The following is a 19,624-nucleotide window of genomic DNA, read 5'->3' as shown; positions in this document are numbered from 1 at the left end:
TTAGGTGGTGGAGTCCTTTCCCTGCGGCTGTGTCGGGGGGTGGGGCCAGTATTGTAATTAGCAGGCAGTGAAAGTGTAGAGTGGGCAGGTGTGTGATACTGCCTCTGAGGAAACAGAGCCAAGACACAGAGCCACATAGACGACATTTTAGAGCCTGACCTCTAAACCGGTTATCAAGAACTTTCTAGACTTACTCATCACTTGTCTTTGTTTATGTAAGGATGTAGCCAATAACTTAAAATATTACGAGACTAATACGTTATCACATTGGATTTTTGCATCCACAAAAGTTGATTACTTATATATTTAAAACCTTTGTGTTGTGTGCTTTTTAAAGTAATAAAACTTATCTAAAAGTATGATCCAGGGAATTTCTAAGTATATAATAGACAACACAATATAACAGAGCCTATTAGAAACTGGAAATATATGTTGAACTTAAAAGATATTTAGTCTCTCTGCTTGAGGACTCTACAAGTCAAGCAAATTAGAGACCGACAATATCCTGTATTTTTTGAAGTGGGAATTTTTGAAGATAGCCTGGAGTGCTTACCTGATGGAGATTGGTTTAGAATTTTTATGAGGATTCTTTATTAATGTTTTATTGTAAAAATTTTAAAGTTTTCCATTATTTCTAATCTGTCTGTTTCAGCTAATTGCCACGTTGCCTGATAATGTTCAGCCTGGCCCTGACTTTTATGGACTGCCATGGCAGCCTGTGATTGTTACTGCAGTCTTGGGAATTGTTTCATTTGCAATTTTCTCCTGGAGAACTATTCTTGTTGTAAGTAAATTAAATTATCTTATCACATGACTCAAAAGTACATGGAATATTTTGTGATCACTGACCCTTTTACTTATTTTAATTACTACATGAATACAAATTAATGGTTATACTTCTAGTTAACTTGTTCAAATAATTTAGTGTAATCTTTGTATTGATAAAGACTTAAGAGAACAAGATAACATTTATAGTTTTGATTGGAAAAGTTTGATTTTAAAAAACTCCTATAGCATTCAGTAGCTACATGTACACTGTAAGTAGAACTGGGAATTCTTTAAAGCCATCCTAAAAAGTAATTTAATAATATGTATCAGATATTTTATAAAGGAGTAGGATGGATAATAGTTATCCTCTTAAATAGTATGATGCCTTGTCAAAAACCTATCTGAAAGAAGAACTAATTAATCATACATTAAAGATCTTACACAAGAATGTTTAATGAGACAGTCTTTATTTTTAGTTAGTTGCTAGTTGTGTGTGTGTGTGTGTGTGTGTGTGTGTGTATTTTCTGCATGTGCACTTGCACATCCATCATGAGAACTCAAAGGACAATTTTGTGGAACTGGAATTTTCTCATCTTCTACATTTACATGGACCCCACGGCTTGGACTCAGTCGTGACTGACTGACATCCTCAGGCAGCAGGCGCCTGACCTGCTGAGCTCTCTTGCCAGCCCTGGAAGAGTATTGGAGTGGGAACTTGCAGCAACCTAATCTTCATGCACGTGATGGGATATTTGACAACTGAAATGACACTGGGTGCAGCCAGTGCTTGTGAGTTGGTGGGAAATGGAATGAGTCGCAAGCTGTGCCTTCAAAGTGATGTTAATGGCACATTAACACATGGTCATTAACACATGCACACACACTGCAAATAGGACAGCGCAGTGACACACACAGCTAGCAAATGAGGTCCTTTAAGCCTTCTTTCATTATGTGTTGTATGTCTGTGCACCTGTGCCTATGTGCATGTGAATGTGGATGGATGAGGAGCCCAGAAGAGCCTATCAGACCCACTGGAACTGAAGTTCTAGGTCATTGTGGGACAAACTCCTGTCCTGCAAGGGAAGGAGGTGCTCTTAATCCTAAAGCCATCTCCCAAAGCCTTAGCCTTTTTCTTTATATATGTTTCCCAATTTTTTTCTGGTTTGATCATATATTGTGGTACTCAGAAAATGTCCTTTTTATTTGGAATTACAGATTATATAGTGTCCAAAGACACATTATTACATTTTCATTCCTTTGTTTTCCTGGGCACAATTTGTGTTTCAGATACACACATTCACCTTTGGAGCCTTGCTCTTTTTCCTAAGATACCTGGGTTTTGCTTCTTCCAACTTACCTGTTCTTGTTAGTTTGGGTGAAATGGGATAAGAAAAGCTTACTCGTTGATTGCCAAGGCTATGGCATTAGAGAAAGTCATTCATTTCCCTGTGTTGGAAGGTTTTTTGTTTGTTTTATTTTAACTCCTGGAACTGGAGTTACATTCAGTTTTGATCTGCCGTGTGGGTGCTGGGAATTGAACCCAGGTCCTCTGGAAGAGCATCCACTGCTCTTAACTGCTGAGCCATCTCTCCAGCCCCAGAATGTATTTTCTTATAACAAGATAATTATGCATGTTTTATATGGATAAGATTGAAACTTCATGGATGACTTATGGATGCTTCTGACTTTTATCACCACTTAAAATTAACAGTAGTATTTGGAGGGCTAGAGAGATGATGGCTCAATAATGATCCAGTACTTACTGCTCTTGCAGAGCACCCACATCTGATTCCCAGCAGTCACACGGTGGTTTGTAAACATCTATAACTCAGGTTCCACGAGATCCAGTGCTCACTTTTGACTTCTACAACCACTAGGCATGCATGGGGCACACATATATATATATATGCATGCAAAACATTTAAACATATATAATACAAATAAGTACATTAATAAAAATAAACAATAAATTAAACAATACAAATAAATACATCTAAAAAAAGTTTTTTAAATAGTAGCATTTGAAAGGAGAAATATATTTTGAGTTACAAATTAATTTAGCAGGCCAGCAAGTTGACTCAGTGGATAATGTGCCTGCAGCTAAGGCAAACAACCTCACTGTGATCCCAGGACACCACATGGTTGGAGATAAGAACAGCTCTCACAAGTTGTCCTATGACCTACACATGTACATATGTATGCCTTTGGATGTACACATCCATACACATGAACACATACATAAATGTAATTTTTTCTTAAGAAATTTGGGCTAGATGTTGCAGCATACACCTATAATCCCAGTACTTAGGAGGCAGAGGCAGGTGACTACAAGGCTAACCTGGTCTACATAGTGTTCCAGACTAACGAAGGCTACAGAGTAAGACCATGACTTACAAGGAAAAGTAAATTTAGCAAATCTTTCTGCACCAGTTACTATCTCAGCTTTGTAGATCTAGAAGTCATTGCTTTCCTGATGGGAATAACAATTTTAGCTGTCCGCTTTCTTGTATGTCTCCTGTGGAAACATGTCCTTTTCAGGCCTAGTACCATGTACCACTGTTAGTCTTGGAAGTCAGGTGATGTGCTCTGTCAGATTCCTAACTTGTTTTTAGTTTTTCTGTGTGTCTGTGGTGTTTGTGTGCATGCATGTGTGCATGCATGCATGCGTGTGTGTGTCTCTGTGTGTGTGTGCATGTGTGGAGGTCAAAGGCCAACCCTTGGTGTCAGTTGTAGCCTTCCTCCTTTCTGAGACCCAGTTTCTTTTCAATTGTTCATCACCACATATGGTAAGCTGCTGGCCTGAAGGATTCTGGGAGACTGATACTGCCACCTCCCATCTCACCGTAGGAGCACTGGGATTACAAACATACTGCCATTCCCATGGGTTCTGGGTTTCCAAACTCAGGTCCTCACACTGGCATGGCAAAAGCTTTATCCACTGCTAGCTAATTCTCCTACATTCAACAGATAGACAGCTTTGAATAGGATTTCTAGAATAGTTTCTGGTAAGTGAGAGATGTATATCTAAATAGATTTTCCCTTGAATTTTGTTTCTTTGCTATTTTTCTGAACACTTATTTCTATAGTTGTCTCTAGCTATTCAGAGTTGTCAGATGATACCGAGTAAATAGAACGTTGATGTGTTTATTCTTACTAAACTAGTAGCCACTTGTGTTATGAAGCATCACTGCTAATATGTTAAGATTGGTGCTCTTGTAATAGATGTATAAACATACTTTTAGCTATAATTTTATATATATCTATTGAGGCTATTGTGAACTATTTGTACCAGTTACACTTGAAATGCCTTTTAGCCTTTTTAAGATTTTTTAAGATTATGTTTATTATTTATTTGTTTGCATTTGAGCCATGGTGCACATGTGCAGATCAGAGCATAACTTGCAGGCTTTCTCTTTGCACCATGTGGGTTCTGGGATGGAACTCAGAATGTCAGAGCTAGTGACAAGCACCTTTGCCTGCTGAGCTATCATGCCAGCCCAACCTTTCCTTATTTTCAAATACTATGGATTTATTATACTGAACCAAGTTTGTTGCTAATCCTCATTTGTTTATGGTTCTTTTGTATTAAGAACAATATGCTACTTAAGTGTTTGACCACAAACTTAATCTTCTTTCTTTTCTTCTAGGTAAAGGGTAGAGTATATCAAGGTAAATATTTAGGTCCGGTTTTCCTTTGTATTAACCTTCTGCATTGGTGTTTGATGTGAGTTTTCTGTAATGTAGACTTAGAGACCATGATTTCTACTGTCTGATTGCTTTATTAACTCCTGGAAAGTTTACTGTCTCTAGCCTACCAGCTTCGCTGGTAGAACCGTGGTGATGCCAACTGAGATAGGTAACAGAGAGCAGCAGACTGAGGGAGTGGGGAGAACAGGGTTAGTTACCATGGCCAGATCAAGTATGCATGCTAATGACAAACACACATTAAATGCACACTGGATCCATATCTGAGTGGACAGTGTCCAGGATGGTGGAGAGAGCTGGTATTGTGTGTTTCTCAGTTTCTCTTTGCAAATGGTTTTTGAAGCATTCTCATTTTCTGAGATTTGCCAAAGGTATAGCACTTCCTTAAATTCTATATCTCTAAATTAAACATAAGGTCTGTACACTGCACTTTTTAAGGCTTAACATTCTTATACCTGTACTGTAATCACTATAGATTGCCTTTAAGGGCATAATAGTCATGGAAAGCATGGTTTCCCTCTCTTAGGGCCATGCACCAGACCTTGCTGTTAAAATACTGGGGCATTTGGCTTCATCTTGGGCTCACAAACTTACAGATTTCCCTTCTTTTTAGTTACTGAGAAACAAATTTCTGAAAAGTTGGAGACTATCAAGAAAGAAAATGCAGAACTTATGCAAAAATTGTCAAGTTATGAACAAAAGGTATAATTATTCTTTTAACTTCCTCTCCCATTCCAGCTTGAATGTTTCTATCTTAACATTCCATTCATGATTCTAAAGATTAATTTTATTCCATCATTTTCTATGAGCCATCGGAGATGTAAACAGTTGTTATCTAGAGGAGGTTGTCCATTTGGAAGTGACTTTGCTAGCACTATAATTTGTATTTAATTCTAAGTTGTAACTTAATCCTAAACACCTTGTTTTATACAGATCAAGGAGTCAAAGAAATCTGTTCAAGAAACCAAGAAACAAAACATGCTTCTCTCTGATGAAGCCGTTAAGTATAAGGTAACGATCTCTTAGGGGAGAACTCGTTCTGCAAGTGACTGTAAATGGAAAGAGGAATTCTTGCTAATCTTAGTATTTTTGTTTTTGTTGAGGATAAAATCAAGGTACTTGAAGAAACTAATATAAGTTTGGGTGACAAAGCCAAAAGCCTTCGTCTTCAGTTAGAGTCTGAGAGAGAACAGAATGTCAAGAACCAGGACTTGGTAAGATTAGCTGCTCACTGGAAATGTAATTGTGCTTTTGAAGGCTGCTAAGTGAGGGCAACTTTCCTCATGCTGTTAGCTTAAGTGGAAATGGGAGTCAGGGAAGTTGACTCTACTGTGGCTTGAATTTTGTAACCCTGGGTTACTTTTATGGGCACAGGAAGAGTATTTTTGTTCTCAGTACTAGTCCAGTGTCAAATGGCTGGGCTCTGCCCTCCAACACAGGTAGACTATGAATTTTGGCCTCATTGAATGGTTCTTAGACCTTGTTCTGACTTTTCAAAATTCTCTTTTCAGTAACTTGTTTCAGTTTCATTAACGGTTGCAGAGAAAACAGAGAGGCTTTCTATGATATGCTACTTCAGCAGAGCTAATGCCCCAGCTAAGGAAGTACTAGCCATATTTCTCTGATGTTAATTTATTCTTTGCAGCTCTTTGTTTACTGTATTCTTTGGAAACCACTATGCATGGCTCACAGTTAGAGGAAAGAATTACATTTTCCACCCCTTGAGGAGCTGGAGTCTTCATAAATTTTTGGAATTCTTGTGTATGAGATTGGTCTGTTTTCTTGCAAATTCTTCTATTCCCAATTTAGGCAATGAAAGTCTCCCCCCACCCCTCTGCTCTTGGATTTTGACCCTAGTGCCTCACACAGGGTAACTGGGTCTTCTAACACTGAGCTATAGCATTATCCCTTTTCTGTTTTTAATTTTGAGATAGTGTCCACTAAGTTGCCTATGCTGGCTTTGAACTCTGTAGCCAAGATAGGTCTTGAGCTCATGACCCTTATGTCTCAATTACCAGGCTTAGCTAGGCAGAGATTTTTTTTTTCTCTACTGGGAATGGAACACAACCATGACAGTAATTTGAATTGGCTTGATTTATTCTTTTATCTTTTTATGCAATTATGTACTGCATTATCTTGTAACTAAGGTTGGATCATTAGTACATTTAATTTTCCCCCCTTAGGCCAAAACTCAATCTCTTAATTTTACTAAAACCACAGGCTATAATGGGATACGTTTATTATTGTTTCATCCTCTAGTGTGTGTGTTAGCTGGTTTTATGTCAACTTAACACAAAGGGAAGTTCAGTTGAGAAAATGCCCTCCCCAGATTGTGGGAAGGTCTGTTGTGTGTTTTCTTGATTGATGGTTGATGTGAGAGGGCCCATCTTTCTATGGCCAGTGCTGCCTCTATGCTGGTGGTCCTAGGAACTTAAAAGAAAGTGAGACACCTGAGTAATCCATGGGGAACAAGACAGTGAGCAGCATTCCTCTATGGCCTCTGCATCAGTTGTCTCCAGGTTCCTGCCTTGACTTTCTTAGATGATGGGCTGTAAGCTGTGAGCAAAAATAAACTTTTTGCCAGGTTGCTTCTGGGCAGTTGATCACCGCAGTAGAGAACAAATAAAGTCAGCATACGTGTACACTAGTGATTTTGCTGAGAACTGAGGCTTTGTGTTCTGCTTTCATGGGTCAGATACTGGAAAACAAGAAGTCTATTGAGAAGTTGAAGGAGGTCATTTCGATGAATGCATCAGAACTTTCAGAGGTGAGTCTGCCTGTATGCAGACAAGAATATCGTCTGTGTCCTAACTAAGCATTGTCTTAGTTTAGTTGAGCAAAAGTTTGAGGTGTGCTAAAACATGCAAAAGATGAAACCTACATGTTCGGTTAAGAAAACGTTAACTTTTTTCTTTGCATTAATTTACTAATTGGGAGTGTTTTTTTATTAGGTTCAAGTTGCCCTTAATGAAGCCAAGCTCAGTGAAGAGAATGTAAAATCCGAATGCCATCGGGTTCAAGAAGAAAATGCCAGGCTTAAGAAGAAGAAGGAGCAGGTAAGGCAAGTTCACCTAATAGTGATGGCATTTCCCCTCAGCAGTCTCCCTCAGCAGTCCTCAGGCTGCGTGTGGGAAGAGTAAATGTGCTTCCCAGAGGGAGCAGGTGTCTGTGTCAGGAGTTTCCTGTACAGTTTACCGCAGCTCTCAGGGCGGCTGGTTTTTTTTTTTTTTTTGTCTTGTCAAACGCCTGACTTGTAAAATTGATTAGCCTTAAAATAGCAAATAATTGGATTTTTATGTCCAAAAATTAAATATTTTTAACCAGTTTTTAATAACTTTACTGACTAAGAGAAGGTTATATGACCAGAGTCTGGATTTAGGATTCTGTGAGATCAGTAGATTCCATCCTACTGGAAGCAAAATAAGTTGAATTAGCAATAGTTTTCTGAATGCTGGAACAACTGGGTCAACCTCCTTTACACACAGATGTTCTTACCTCAGCTCTGAGGGTTGAAACCACTCTTCCCCCCTTTGTTTAACTGAGATTTGAGCTCCTAATGACAAGCCAAGGAGAGGCCTGGCTTCCTTCCACTGTCTCGCACAGCTCATTTCTCTCCCATCGCACCCCTGCACATGGAGTTTATGCTCTTTACTTTTCAGTTGCAGCAGCAGATTGAAGAGTGGAGTAAATCCCATGCTGAGCTCACTGAGCAGATCAAGTCATTTGAGAAGTCCCAGAAAGACTTGGAAGTAGCTCTGACTCACAAAGACGACAATATTAGTGTAAGTTTACTCTCATGAGTATACACTTAATCCATGTGTTCTGATTTAGAATCAAGAGGCTTTTACATCCATTTGCTTCTTTTCTAGGCTTTGACTAATTGTATCACACAGTTGAATCGGTTAGAATGTGAACTTGAGTCTGAGGATCCAAATACAGGAGGAAATGAGGCAGATGAACTGGCCAATGGAGAACTGGGAGGTAAGGTCTGCTCAGGGAGCTTGTGCGGAGGCTGCTTTTCAGCTGTGTTAAGCTTTAGTGCTGTGGGCTCACACTAATGAATGTGTAGATGTGTGTGTCTGTGTTGGGCCAGGGGGTTACTTGTGTAGGCATGCAAAGAACACTGACTTTTTTTATCTATTCCCCGAGAACAAGGTGTATACAGTGGAGTTCCTCTGTCATCTCTTGTAACTAAGTCTCAGCCCTGCACAGGGGAACTCATCTTTACAGTGTGGTCTCTGGGGCTCTGCTCTTAGTGCTTGCAGCTTTCTTTCAGAGGCCTCAGGAGGCAGGAATCACAGCTCAGGCTGTGAGGTAAGAAGCTAGAGTTGTACAGCAGGCACAGCAGGATGCTAGAGGCTGACACCTGAGCAAGCCTTGTCTCTCTCAGGTGGAATATTGACTGCTCCTCACCACTGAGGTGCTTTAAATCCTACCTGCTAGCAGATTCAAGGGACAACAAAGGCCAAGTAGTAGACACTTGTCCAGGTTTAGGCAATCTGAGAGAAGAAAGCACTCTGTCTTGGAGCAAGAATGACTTTTTTTTTTTTTTTTAATGGCACAAACTGGTAGTTAACTTTGTACATATAAATTTTCAATTTTAAATCAGTTAATCATTTCTTTTAATTGGCTTTTTTTGTTTTTTTATTTGCTGTTTGAATGTGATCGTTGTTTGAGGGAAGTCATGAAAATGTCATTAAAGAGCAAGGAAGGAAAAGCAACTGAAGTTTTTCTCTTGCAGGTGACCGGAGAGAGAAGATGAAAAATAGGATTAAGCAGATGATGGATGTCTCTCGGGTATTGACCTGTTTGTAGTCCCAGAAGTACCAGGAGTCTTCTCTATGGCTCACTGTTAAGACTAGATCTTTCTTCTGTTATTTTTAGACACAAACTGCAGTCTCAATAGTTGAAGAGGATCTAAAACTTTTACAACTTAAGCTAAGAGCATCGATGTCTACTAAATGTAACCTGGAAGGTAGGTTCTTCTGGAGACAAAATTGCCACATATTAAAACAACTTAAAATTTGATTGGCAAGATAAGTAGATCCCAGTGTTGTTTCTTCTACTTCTCAGAACTGACCCCTCAGCCCTGTCTCTCAAGCTTCTGCACCTTTTATCCCTTATAGACCAAATCAAGAAACTGGAAGATGAGCGCAGTGCGCTGCAGACTGCTAAGGCTGGGCTGGAAGATGAGTGCAGAACTCTGAGGCAGAAGGTGGAGATCCTGAACGAGCTGTACCAGCAGAAGGAGATGGCGCTGCAGAAGTAGGCCCATGCTCTCTGCCAGCCCTGCACACACCCTCTTCTAAAGCTTATAGTTTTCCCATTTATAATCAGCAGAGCCTTAGATTTCCCTTTGGGCTTTATTTCTATAACTTGCCTTTTCTTTGTACATATATGCTGGTGATTAGGTGTTGTATGTGTGTGCACTATATGTACTTAATGAGGGTATGCACGTGTGTGCGCATGGGTGTAGAGGTCAGAGGTCAAAATTGGATGTCTTTTCCTCCTTTGATGTTCACCTTTATTTTTTGAGTCATATCATTTATTGATCAGAAGAGCATTCATTCCATTAGGCTGGCTGGCCAGTGGGCTTCAGGAGTCTGCCTGCCTCTGCCTTCCCCTGCTGGAGTTACAGGTGTGCACCTGCACGGGTATCTGGCTTTTTATACAACAGTTATTCCAGGACAACATAAACAAGTAATTAGTACCTTTTCCAGGGCAAAAAGAAGTATTTGCCCCTGCTTTAGTTGAGTGGGATGGCTGTTTTCCACAGGACAGGAAGCTTTTATTACCTATTATAATGCATGTTACCCACTGAACACAGTGTTTTGTATGATTGTTTTATTGTTAGAGGCAATTATGGGATACATTGAAAATGACTTCTGGCTTGCCAAGAGGTCAAAGTTTAACTTCCTAGATATATAAGGGAACTTTTGAAAACTTTGCCTGACTTCATCTGTCTGGGCATTAAGGGAAGGATAGGAAGCAGGGCACTGTGGTACACACCTTTAATGCAGGCACTCAGGAGGCAGAGGCAGGCAGATCTTGAGTTTCAGGCCAGCCTGGTCTACAGAGTGAGTTCCAGAACAGCCAGGGCTAGGCAGAGAAACAAACAAAAAACATAAACCAAAACAAACAAAAAAATACAACCAACAGAGAAGGATAGGAAAGGACAGTTCAACAAAAGTCATCTGCCATAAGGAAGGACGTTCACCTGTAACTGGTCTCATCCTAGAAAGCTGAGTCAAGAAGAGTATGAACGGCAAGACAGAGAGCAGAGACTAACGGCAGCTGATGAGAAGGTGGTTCTGGCTGCAGAGGAGGTGAAAACATACAAGTAAGTTCAGGCTCCGCACAGAGCTCTGCTTGCTTTCTCAGCAGGAGAAAATGTGCACAAGAGAACAGCATAGAATCATGAGTGAGGTGGGGATGTGAGTCCATTCAGTCACAGAGGGAAAAAAAATTAGCAGATGAAAAATATTAACAAATTTACTTAGCCCACATGCTGATAGGACTCTAAAGGCCCTTGTTTCCTGCAGATGGCACTGGGGCAGCAGAGCGGGGAGGAATTTTATATACTAGAGCAGTGGTTCCCAACCTTCCAATGCTCCAACCCTTTAATGCAGTTCCTCATGTGTGGTGACCCCCAACCATAACACTACTTTCATTGCTACTTCATAACTGTAATTTTGCTATTGTTATTATTCGTAATGTAAATATTGTTGGAGATAGAGGCTTGCCAAAGGGTTTGCAGCCCACAGGTTGAAAACCACTGTATTAGAGTCATTCTTTAATGAAAACAGTTTGATATGTGAAAATCACTGCCATGATTGTTCCACTTGATAGCTCAGTAGTCAGTAGTCTGTTTAATTTCCTGTCGATTAAACAAGAAACACCTGTACGTTGGTTGAGAAGCACATATTCATAGCAGGCTGTTATGAAACCATATTGAAGACCATTAAGGAAATGATAGTCTAAGAATCTCTAGCCATGAACTGGCAGGAAAATTAATTTTTTTTTGTTTTGATTTACTGTACTCAAAGTAGAGTAAATATATAAAACATGTTTTTGTATGTCTTGTGATATCTTTAATACTGTAGCTATTCAGAGTTAAGGGAACACTGTCGGATTGTTCCATCTTATCTAGTTGTGTTTTAATTGATAATGCCAAATGTAATTTTTAGGCGGCGAATTGAAGAAATGGAAGAAGAATTACAGAAAACAGAACGCTCATTTAAAAACCAGGTAAAAACTATATTAGACTATATTAGTTGCAGTTTTCTTTTTGGTAGCTAATATGTTAAAATGGGCATTATGAAGAACAGTGAATGTGTATTTGGTGTGTTATCTTTTCAGATTGCTGCTCATGAGAAGAAAGCTCATGATAACTGGGTAAGGATTTTTTTTCCTTTTTTAAATTTTATACACAGCCTATCACATCTGAATCACGATACCTTTTTCTTCAATATCTCCAATAGCTCAAAGCTCGTGCTGCAGAAAGAGCCATGGCAGAGGAGAAGAGAGAAGCCGCTAACTTAAGGCACAAGTATGGAATTTTGATACCTGATTTTCAGTGCGTTTACAGTGCTTGAGTGCTAGGTGGTATCTAGTAAGGAATTGATTGCTATTTCAAGTCCATTGTTTCTCAATATTCAAGATTACTGGAAATGACTCAAAAGATGGCAATGAGGCAAGATGAACCTGTGATTGTAAAACCAATGCCAGGAAGACCGAACACACAAAACCCTCCCCGGCGAGGTAGGGAGCACTCTGTCTGTACATGGCAGCAGGATTCTGGTGTGGAGTGTGTGTGAATTAAATTTTACTTCTGTGTTAGGTCTGATGCCCTAGAAAGACTCCTGAGCTTACTGGAGGGAAGGGGCTGTCATAGAGTGGTAACGAGGCATTGCTGTCTTCAGGTCTACTGAGCCAGAATGGCTCTTTTGGCCCATCCCCTGTGAGTGGTGGAGAATGTTCCCCTCCCCTACCAGCAGAGCCATCTGGGAGACCTCTCTCTGCCACACTCAGTCGAAGAGACACTCCTAGAAGTGAATTTGGTGAGCACTGACATACTTTGCACTACAGTACTCAAGTGTGTACTTAGAATTTAGGTCTGTCAGTAGAAGATGTCCTCATACAGAAATGGGTCACTATAAGTTCTTCTGTAGGACAGAAAGATTTATATTCTCATAGAGGCCCCTGCCTCGCTTTTAAATAGTAATATATTCTTTAAAGTTTGTGAATATGAAATGTCAATTCCATCTGCTGCTTAGAAAGATTAGAAGTTAGACTAGAAAAATGCTGCCAGTACAGTGCTATTAAATCTCTAGCTTGAAGCACCAGTATTCTTACTATGGAGTTTGGTGCTTATCTTTAAAACTAGGGTAATTCCTAGAGCTGGAGAAGTGGCTTGGTGGTTAGCAGCACTTGCTCCTCATGCAGAGTTCAATTCTCTGCACCCACGTGGCAGCTCACAGCCACCTGTAACTCCAGTCCCAGGAGATCTGACACTCCCTCTGGCCTCTATGGGTACTGCACACATGTGAACCATACACATATGTCCAAGCAGAATAACCGTCCATATAAAATAAAGGAAAAGAATTTAAAAATACATTTACAAAAATGGAGGTGGAGGCAATTCTTGTTTTACTACTTGAAGTCTTTTTATAAACTGTGACTTGTATATTGAGATCCCTCTTTGGGATTGCAGGCACATGCTACCTAACCTGAAGGAGATCCATTTGTAATGCTGATTTCTAATTAAAAGTTGAACCCTGTTCACAAGTTTATTCCATCTGAAAACGACATATCAACAGCTCTGTTGTTTCTTTCTCAAGGGTCATTGGACAGGCATTTACCTCGCCCTCAATGGCCATCAGAAGCATCTGGGAAACACTCTACTTCTGGTAAGGGGCCTAAGTAATTTCCAAGTCTCATGCATGTGGGGCTTTGATTCTTCTCAAAGTGTACCACAGTCAGGGTGAGTCTAAGTCAGTTCTCTGGCCTCTCACAGACCCAGATCCAGCTCCTGTGGTGAACAGCAGCTCCAGGAGCTCTTCTCCCGCTAAGGCCATGGATGAGGGCAAGGTAAGCTCCCAGGCATACAGGCAGATGAGTATCTCCTATTGGTTTCATCCTCATCTCTTGTTTATATGACTTTGTTTCTTTAAAAGCAAACTGTTGCCCAAGAGCCCGAAGGCCCCTCAGTTTCCAGCACGGCCCCTTTAGCTGAGTATCCAGTAGCAGTGAGTGTTAGAGACTGAGGGCTGGGGTGGTCTCTGGCTTTGCTTGGTTTTGCTTGGTTTTGCCTGTAGAGAGTTTATAAATGCATGTGACTCACCTTGTTCACTATCTTTGAGAGGCAGCATCACTCTAGTGACTTTGGAGTGTCACTGAGTCATTGGTTGGTTGTTGGTGTTCTCTTTCCTGTTGTATTAAATTACTGACCAGGTTAGAGCACTTGCTGTAACTATTACTACATAATGAAAAATCATCACTACAACCTATGCTGTGTGCTTTGTGCTGAAAGCTCTGAATGAAATAACTCATAGTAAATCACATGATTTGTTTTCACTATCTGCCTAGAACTATGCTGCCCCTGCCTTTGTGTACCTGGAAGACTGTTTTGAATGATATGAAATCAGACTGTTTACAAACAGAAATGAGTCCCGAGCACCGTCCATACTTGTTGACTGTCCACAGAAGTGTGTGCTCTGAGACATGTATGGCTAGTGCAGTTGCAGAGCCTGCTGCACTACATTAACACAGTAAGGGGATTCCTGTCCTATAGGAATAGCAGTGTTGCTAACCAGGGAAGGTCATTACTGGAGCTTTGGCTTCCTAATAATTAATGTACATAACACTGTGCTAGATTCAGTTCCAGTGCAGGATTCCAGGGATGTGCACCTCTTGAGAAATCTTTTTATCCAAAGCAAATCTGGATGAGCCCAAAATGCCTTTAAGTTACAGATGGGAGGGGCAGGCACAGCCTTGGAGTGGAGCCAGGTATTTGAGTTCCAATTTGCCCTCTTTCAGTAATTCAGCTGAACTCTTCTTGCCTTTGCTTGCTCAATGTTGTAAGCAAGATACACAGATTGGAAGATATGAACATTTGAATAATGTAGCAAAAGGCCCCACTGAACCCTGAAATGGTTACTGTCACTGTATAGATACTGTTTTCAATCTGTTATGTATATTCTTGTTTTTTTAGTTACAACTGCATATCTTTTATTTTAATTTTTTTACATGCAGTATATCCCAATGTTCCCTGTATTCTTAGTATATACATCTAGAGTTACAGTCATGAGAGACTTGAAAGCACTCTTTTTGATACAGACTGCAGCGTGTGTGGCATGACCCTAGTCACTGCTTTCTAACCTCTTTGGGTTGTCACTGGAAACATGGGGTGAGGTGGTAGCACACTGACTGTTCTTTGGACAGGTGCCAGTTTACTAGTCTTTGCACTTTTGTCATGTTAAAGCATTTCCAAACTTTAATTGCTTCCTTCCTGCAGATTAACATGGCTCCCAAAGGGCCACCTCCATTTCCAGGGGTGCCTTTCATAGGAGGCCCAGTGCCACCGCCCATCCGATACGGACCACCTCCTCAGCTATGCGGGCCTTTTGGGCCTCGCCCACTTCCTCCACCATTTGGTATGATGATTTAGGCAGTATTAACTCCCTTGTAAAACATATTCATCTTTTCTGTTCTTTGCTAAAGTAGTTGCTATCATAGTTTTCCAACTAAGGCTGAAGCTGAGAGTACACTGTAACCTATCTCCAACTTTCTGATCTATCTAATCTCCCTAAATTGAGTTGGGTATGGCTAGACAAGGAAAAGGGGTCATTTAGGAAAGCCAGCAGTGTTCCGTCTGCAGGTGCACTTGAACAACAGTGGCTACATATTATGTAGAAAAGGTGGATGACCTGTGCCATGACATTCTGTAGGTCACAGATACATATGTCCTATAACATAAAGCTTGTTATCATCTGTAACAGAAGCATAAGCCACTGGTCACAGAATGAGAGATGGGAGAAGTAAAACTCCATTCTCAATGGGACTAGATAGAAAACAGGTGTTACAGCTAACAATACAAACCTAGTAAATGAAGATCAATTTGAGTTCATCTTGACTCTTTTGGCACAGGAACATTCAGTTGACAAATGATAGTAACATTTCACTTAACTCTGCTGCAATGAAACTGTGTCTCACAACTATCCTCTTGGAATGGCTGTTATTCTCAGTGAGCTATTCTGAGATGCAGAGCTACAGAGTAAAAAGAAAACTTGGAATTAAGCAGAGCTGTTTAAACCTGACCTTTGCTTAGTGGCCACAGGCTATAATTTAGTTTGCTAAGCCTCATTTCCCTTATCTTAAGTACAGTCAGGGTGCCACACTTGATTTTATAGGGTTGAGAAAATAATACACACATTTCTGTACTTGGAATGACTGTTCATTTAAATATGTTACTTGGTATTTATATGATTTGTTTTCTAGTTCCAGTCATGCGTCCACCACTAGGCATAAGAGAATATGCACCGGGTGTTCTGCCTGGGAAAAGGGACCTGCCTGTTGCTCCTCGGGAATTTTTACCAGGACATACACCATTTAGACCTCCAGTTTCACTTGGTCCAAGAGAGTTCTTTATTCCTGGTACCCGATTACCACCTCCAACCCATGGTCCTCAGGACTACCTGCCACCACCACCTGCTATAAGAGACTCACTGCCTTCAGGCCCGAGAGAGGAAGCCCAACCTGCCTCTCCAAGCAGTGTCCAGGACCGCTCACAGGCTTCAAAACCCACCCCTTGACTTTGACCTCTGTCACTGAGTCAGAGAGGAAGTGGACAGTGCATTATTCATTACAGCAAAGGATTTCATTGGCATCAAAACCTAAGTTTGTTTTACAAAGATGTTTTTAGTACTAAGCTGCCTTGGCAGTTTGCATTTTTGAGCCAAACAAAAATATGTTCCCTTCTAAGTAAAAATCACCTCTTAAGCTAGAACATCCTCTCAACTTTGAAATGTGCAATAAAGAATACCTGTGTTTAGTTCATGTAGCATATGTAATGATTGCTAAATGATTTAGAATATCATAAAGTATGAACATTTCCTGTGGAAATGCTTTAAGAACATGTATTTCCATGGCCTTGGTTTAGTGTGTGCCAGCTGATTCAGAGCAAGGTGTTTACAACTCCATTGTGTCTCAAAGACTGTTACGCTAAAAAAAAAAAAAAGAAAAAAGTTTACTCAAGGATCATAAACTGTCCCGTTGCTGAAGTTCTTTGTAGTAATAGTTCATAAACATGGTTTATTAATATTTCCCAGTGTCTGCTGATTCTTTGGGTTGCTATGAGACATGCATCGTTTGGGAAACCTGACAACTGTACTTCTGGAACTGTGGGCTGTGAATATTCCATGTGACAATGCTAAGTTCTCCTTCAATGTCATCAGTGAGCTCTACAAGGAATTTCCTCTTCTTTCAAATAAGTCAGAGGCCCTACTCATCCTACATGTCTGCCCTTTCTTGCTGTTTACTGCCTGAGAATGATTTTCTGAGTATTAATTTATACTACTATCAAGAATTATTTGGAGCTGGGTGTGGTGGCTCACACCTTTAATCCCAGCACTTGGGAGACAAAGGGAGGCAGATATCTGGGTTCCAGGACAGCCAAGGCTACATAGAGCCTGTATCAGAAACTGAGAAAAAAAATTATTTGGGCCAGTAAGCTGGCTCAGCAGGTAACAACACTTACTGCCAAGCCTGACAGCTTGAGTTTAACCCCTTGGACCCACTTAGTGAAGAGAACCACTTCCCACAAGCTATCCTCTGACCTACATATACACACATGCCGTGGCACATGTAGGGAAAAAAATTGACATTATAAAATTATTTGACCTGGTATTTTGTTGCTTTTAAAACCATTCTTTGACTACGGTTGGCTAACAAGATAAAAATCATGCCATGACAGTAAGATCATTTCTTTTTAGAAATGTATATTCTATTTTCTCTCATATCACCTAGCAGTTGATTTTCAAGGAGTATGGCAAAGAATCAGGAAGCTGCCATGAGGCAGAAAGATCTGAAAATCAATGTACATCCTCAGTCTACAACTATGGGCTAAGCGCAGTTACATGGCTGTTTTGAGCGAGGGTCTCATTATGTACCCAACATGGCCCTGCAACATGGTCTCAGCTTAGAGGCTGGCATATCAGGCTTGACTTACTATGCCTGGCTCAATTCTTTAACAGATACTATTCAGAAATTAGTATTCAAGCATTGCTACTTTATAAATCAGGTAAGTTTAGGAATATGGTATTGTGTCATAAAGTTTACACCCTTTTACACTGTCTTTAAAACAACTAGTTCAGACAATTTATTTACAATACCTTTAGCAGCACGTTACATATAAGCTGCAGTAATTAAAGCTATAAAAAGTGAAAACCACTCACTGTGACACTGTACTCTCTAAAGTCCTGTGAAGTAATGACCGAGGGCACATCATGCCACTGCTGGGAAGTTAAATCCATTGGAGATTTATGAGCAAAAACTTCAATGTGAAAGTTCAATTCAAATCTTCAATGATTGAAGACATAAAAAGACAGGTTCTCTCAATGCAGGAGGAGTTCCAAGGGAGCCTGTAAATCCTCCAGTAAGAGTTCAACCTGCCTGACCCCAATCCAGAATTACAAAGATTTTATATCTATAAGAAAATGCACAGGATAGTGTATATAATTCAAAACTTTATTTTCTATTCTATGCATATGTGTTTTGCTTGCATGCTTGCATGTATGTATGTATGTGCAACATGTGTTATGTCTGGTACCCATGGGACCAGAAGAGGGCACTAGATCCCTGTAACTGAAGTTATAAGCAGTTGTGAGCCATCATGTAGGTGCTGGGAACTGAACCCTGGTTCTCTGTAAGAACCGAAAGTGCTTTTAACCCCTGAACCATCTCTTTAGCACCTAACACATGCCATTTTTAACCATATAAAAATAATATTAAATTGCAAACACAACTTCTTGAAAGTATCTGTCAACCCCCCTCAGGACACAAAATAGTGAAAACATAATTTATAATTTTTGCTTTTTTTTTTTTTTTTTTTTTTAAAGATAGAGTCTCACCTATATAGTCCAGGCTTGCTCAAACTTGTTATCCTCCTGCCTCAGCTATCTTGATTACCTAAATTTAGAGGGCATATAGAATAAAAATTATACAAGCTAAGAAGACATAGTAAAGGTAAATTAAACCTTTTTTTATATTCAAAATTAAGATATTCCCTCTCTAAAGCCCTTTGGTTATCCTGACATTTATCACAGAAATCATCAGAAGTATGTGGAGAAACCTCAGTTGTAGTCTTTCTGTGCCCTTCTGAGCCAGTCTCACTGCCTTTCCTCAGCCTCATCTCATCAGACATCCTGTGCTACAAAAGCCTGTCCATCTACAGATGACACAGAGGACATCATACTTCAGTTGAATCCAACTCTTCCATTTCAAAAGTTTTTGTTTCAGAGGTCCCTTCCAGCTGTTTCTGGGTTGAATGGCTAAAGCTCACTAGGAAGGAGCAGCACCTCAGCCTGAAAGCATCTCTGCTGGGGACAAGGGTACTGCTCAGTACAGAGGAAACTCAGCTTGTGAAATGGGGAGTGCTCTTGTGTTAACTGCCTTAAGACAATCTGGTCATCCAGGTCTGAATTAAAGTTGAGCTTATCACATGATGTTCCACTAAAGTGCTGTAACCCTGACGGCAGGCATCTGTAGCTCATATAAACCATGCTGTGTTGATCAGTGCTGTAGCACAGAAAATTCCACTTGCTATTTGTCTTCTATGATCTGTAAGAAATGAGAAAGGATGATGTACAGTCTTTGCTACATTTTAGTAATAATAGGTTTTAAGGAATTATTTTTTACGTCTATTCAGCAACATCAAACAAAATGTGCTGAGTACTCCCAGGTACATAGTACTGCTAAGTACCTTAGAACCTTCTATGACAGATGTGGCTCCTGCCCCAGAGGAGCTTACAGTCAGGGGATCTACAACTCAGCACCTGAGCTGGACAGTGAGCTAATTTAAAGCAAAAATCTCCATCCCCTACAGCTATTATAGATGGAATTATTTTAGCATTTGGAATTAATCCAATCAAGA

General features: G+C 40.2%; 2 protein-coding genes across 8 annotated transcripts in view; one reads left to right on the top strand and one right to left on the bottom strand.

The window, feature by feature from the left end:
* The window catches only part of Mia3 (MIA SH3 domain ER export factor 3), a 40,816-nt gene extending 24,022 nt beyond the window's left edge, over window positions 1-16,794 (top strand). For 2 of the 7 annotated variants that reach the window (XM_034513577.2, XM_034513580.2), the window contains 23 exons: window positions 653-784; window positions 4,416-4,437; window positions 5,087-5,175; window positions 5,407-5,484; window positions 5,577-5,687; window positions 7,169-7,240; window positions 7,425-7,529; window positions 8,133-8,255; window positions 8,343-8,454; window positions 9,215-9,270; window positions 9,358-9,448; window positions 9,600-9,738; window positions 10,712-10,813; window positions 11,661-11,721; window positions 11,833-11,868; window positions 11,955-12,022; window positions 12,134-12,234; window positions 12,396-12,533; window positions 13,314-13,382; window positions 13,490-13,563; window positions 13,650-13,721; window positions 14,990-15,128; window positions 15,973-16,794. In XM_034513577.2, the coding sequence (XP_034369468.2) occupies window positions 653-784; window positions 4,416-4,437; window positions 5,087-5,175; window positions 5,407-5,484; window positions 5,577-5,687; window positions 7,169-7,240; window positions 7,425-7,529; window positions 8,133-8,255; window positions 8,343-8,454; window positions 9,215-9,270; window positions 9,358-9,448; window positions 9,600-9,738; window positions 10,712-10,813; window positions 11,661-11,721; window positions 11,833-11,868; window positions 11,955-12,022; window positions 12,134-12,234; window positions 12,396-12,533; window positions 13,314-13,382; window positions 13,490-13,563; window positions 13,650-13,721; window positions 14,990-15,128; window positions 15,973-16,286 (2,304 nt within the window). In that variant the 3' untranslated portion in view covers window positions 16,287-16,794. Of the gene's footprint in view, window positions 1-652; window positions 785-4,415; window positions 4,450-5,086; window positions 5,176-5,406; window positions 5,485-5,576; window positions 5,688-7,168; window positions 7,241-7,424; window positions 7,530-8,132; window positions 8,256-8,342; window positions 8,455-9,214; window positions 9,271-9,357; window positions 9,449-9,599; window positions 9,739-10,711; window positions 10,814-11,660; window positions 11,722-11,832; window positions 11,869-11,954; window positions 12,023-12,133; window positions 12,235-12,313; window positions 12,534-13,313; window positions 13,383-13,489; window positions 13,564-13,649; window positions 13,722-14,989; window positions 15,129-15,972 lie in introns of those variants that run through there. The other 5 variants (XM_034513579.2, XM_034513581.2, XM_034513575.2 and 2 more) reach the window with 4 other exon arrangements.
* A 1,411-nt stretch (window positions 16,795-18,205) lies between these two features.
* Aida (axin interactor, dorsalization associated) overlaps window positions 18,206-19,624 on the bottom strand; it is a 29,093-nt gene continuing 27,674 nt past the window's right edge. The window contains exon 11 of the transcript XR_004607720.2: window positions 18,206-19,311. The gene's annotated coding sequence lies outside the window, so the exon portion shown is untranslated. The remainder of the gene's footprint in view (window positions 19,312-19,624) is intronic.

The sequence above is a fragment of the Arvicanthis niloticus genome, chromosome 10, assembly GCF_011762505.2.
Source record: "Arvicanthis niloticus isolate mArvNil1 chromosome 10, mArvNil1.pat.X, whole genome shotgun sequence".
In the NCBI taxonomy this organism is placed as follows: Eukaryota; Metazoa; Chordata; class Mammalia; order Rodentia; family Muridae; genus Arvicanthis; species Arvicanthis niloticus.
This window is presented reverse-complemented; position numbering and strand designations above follow the sequence as displayed.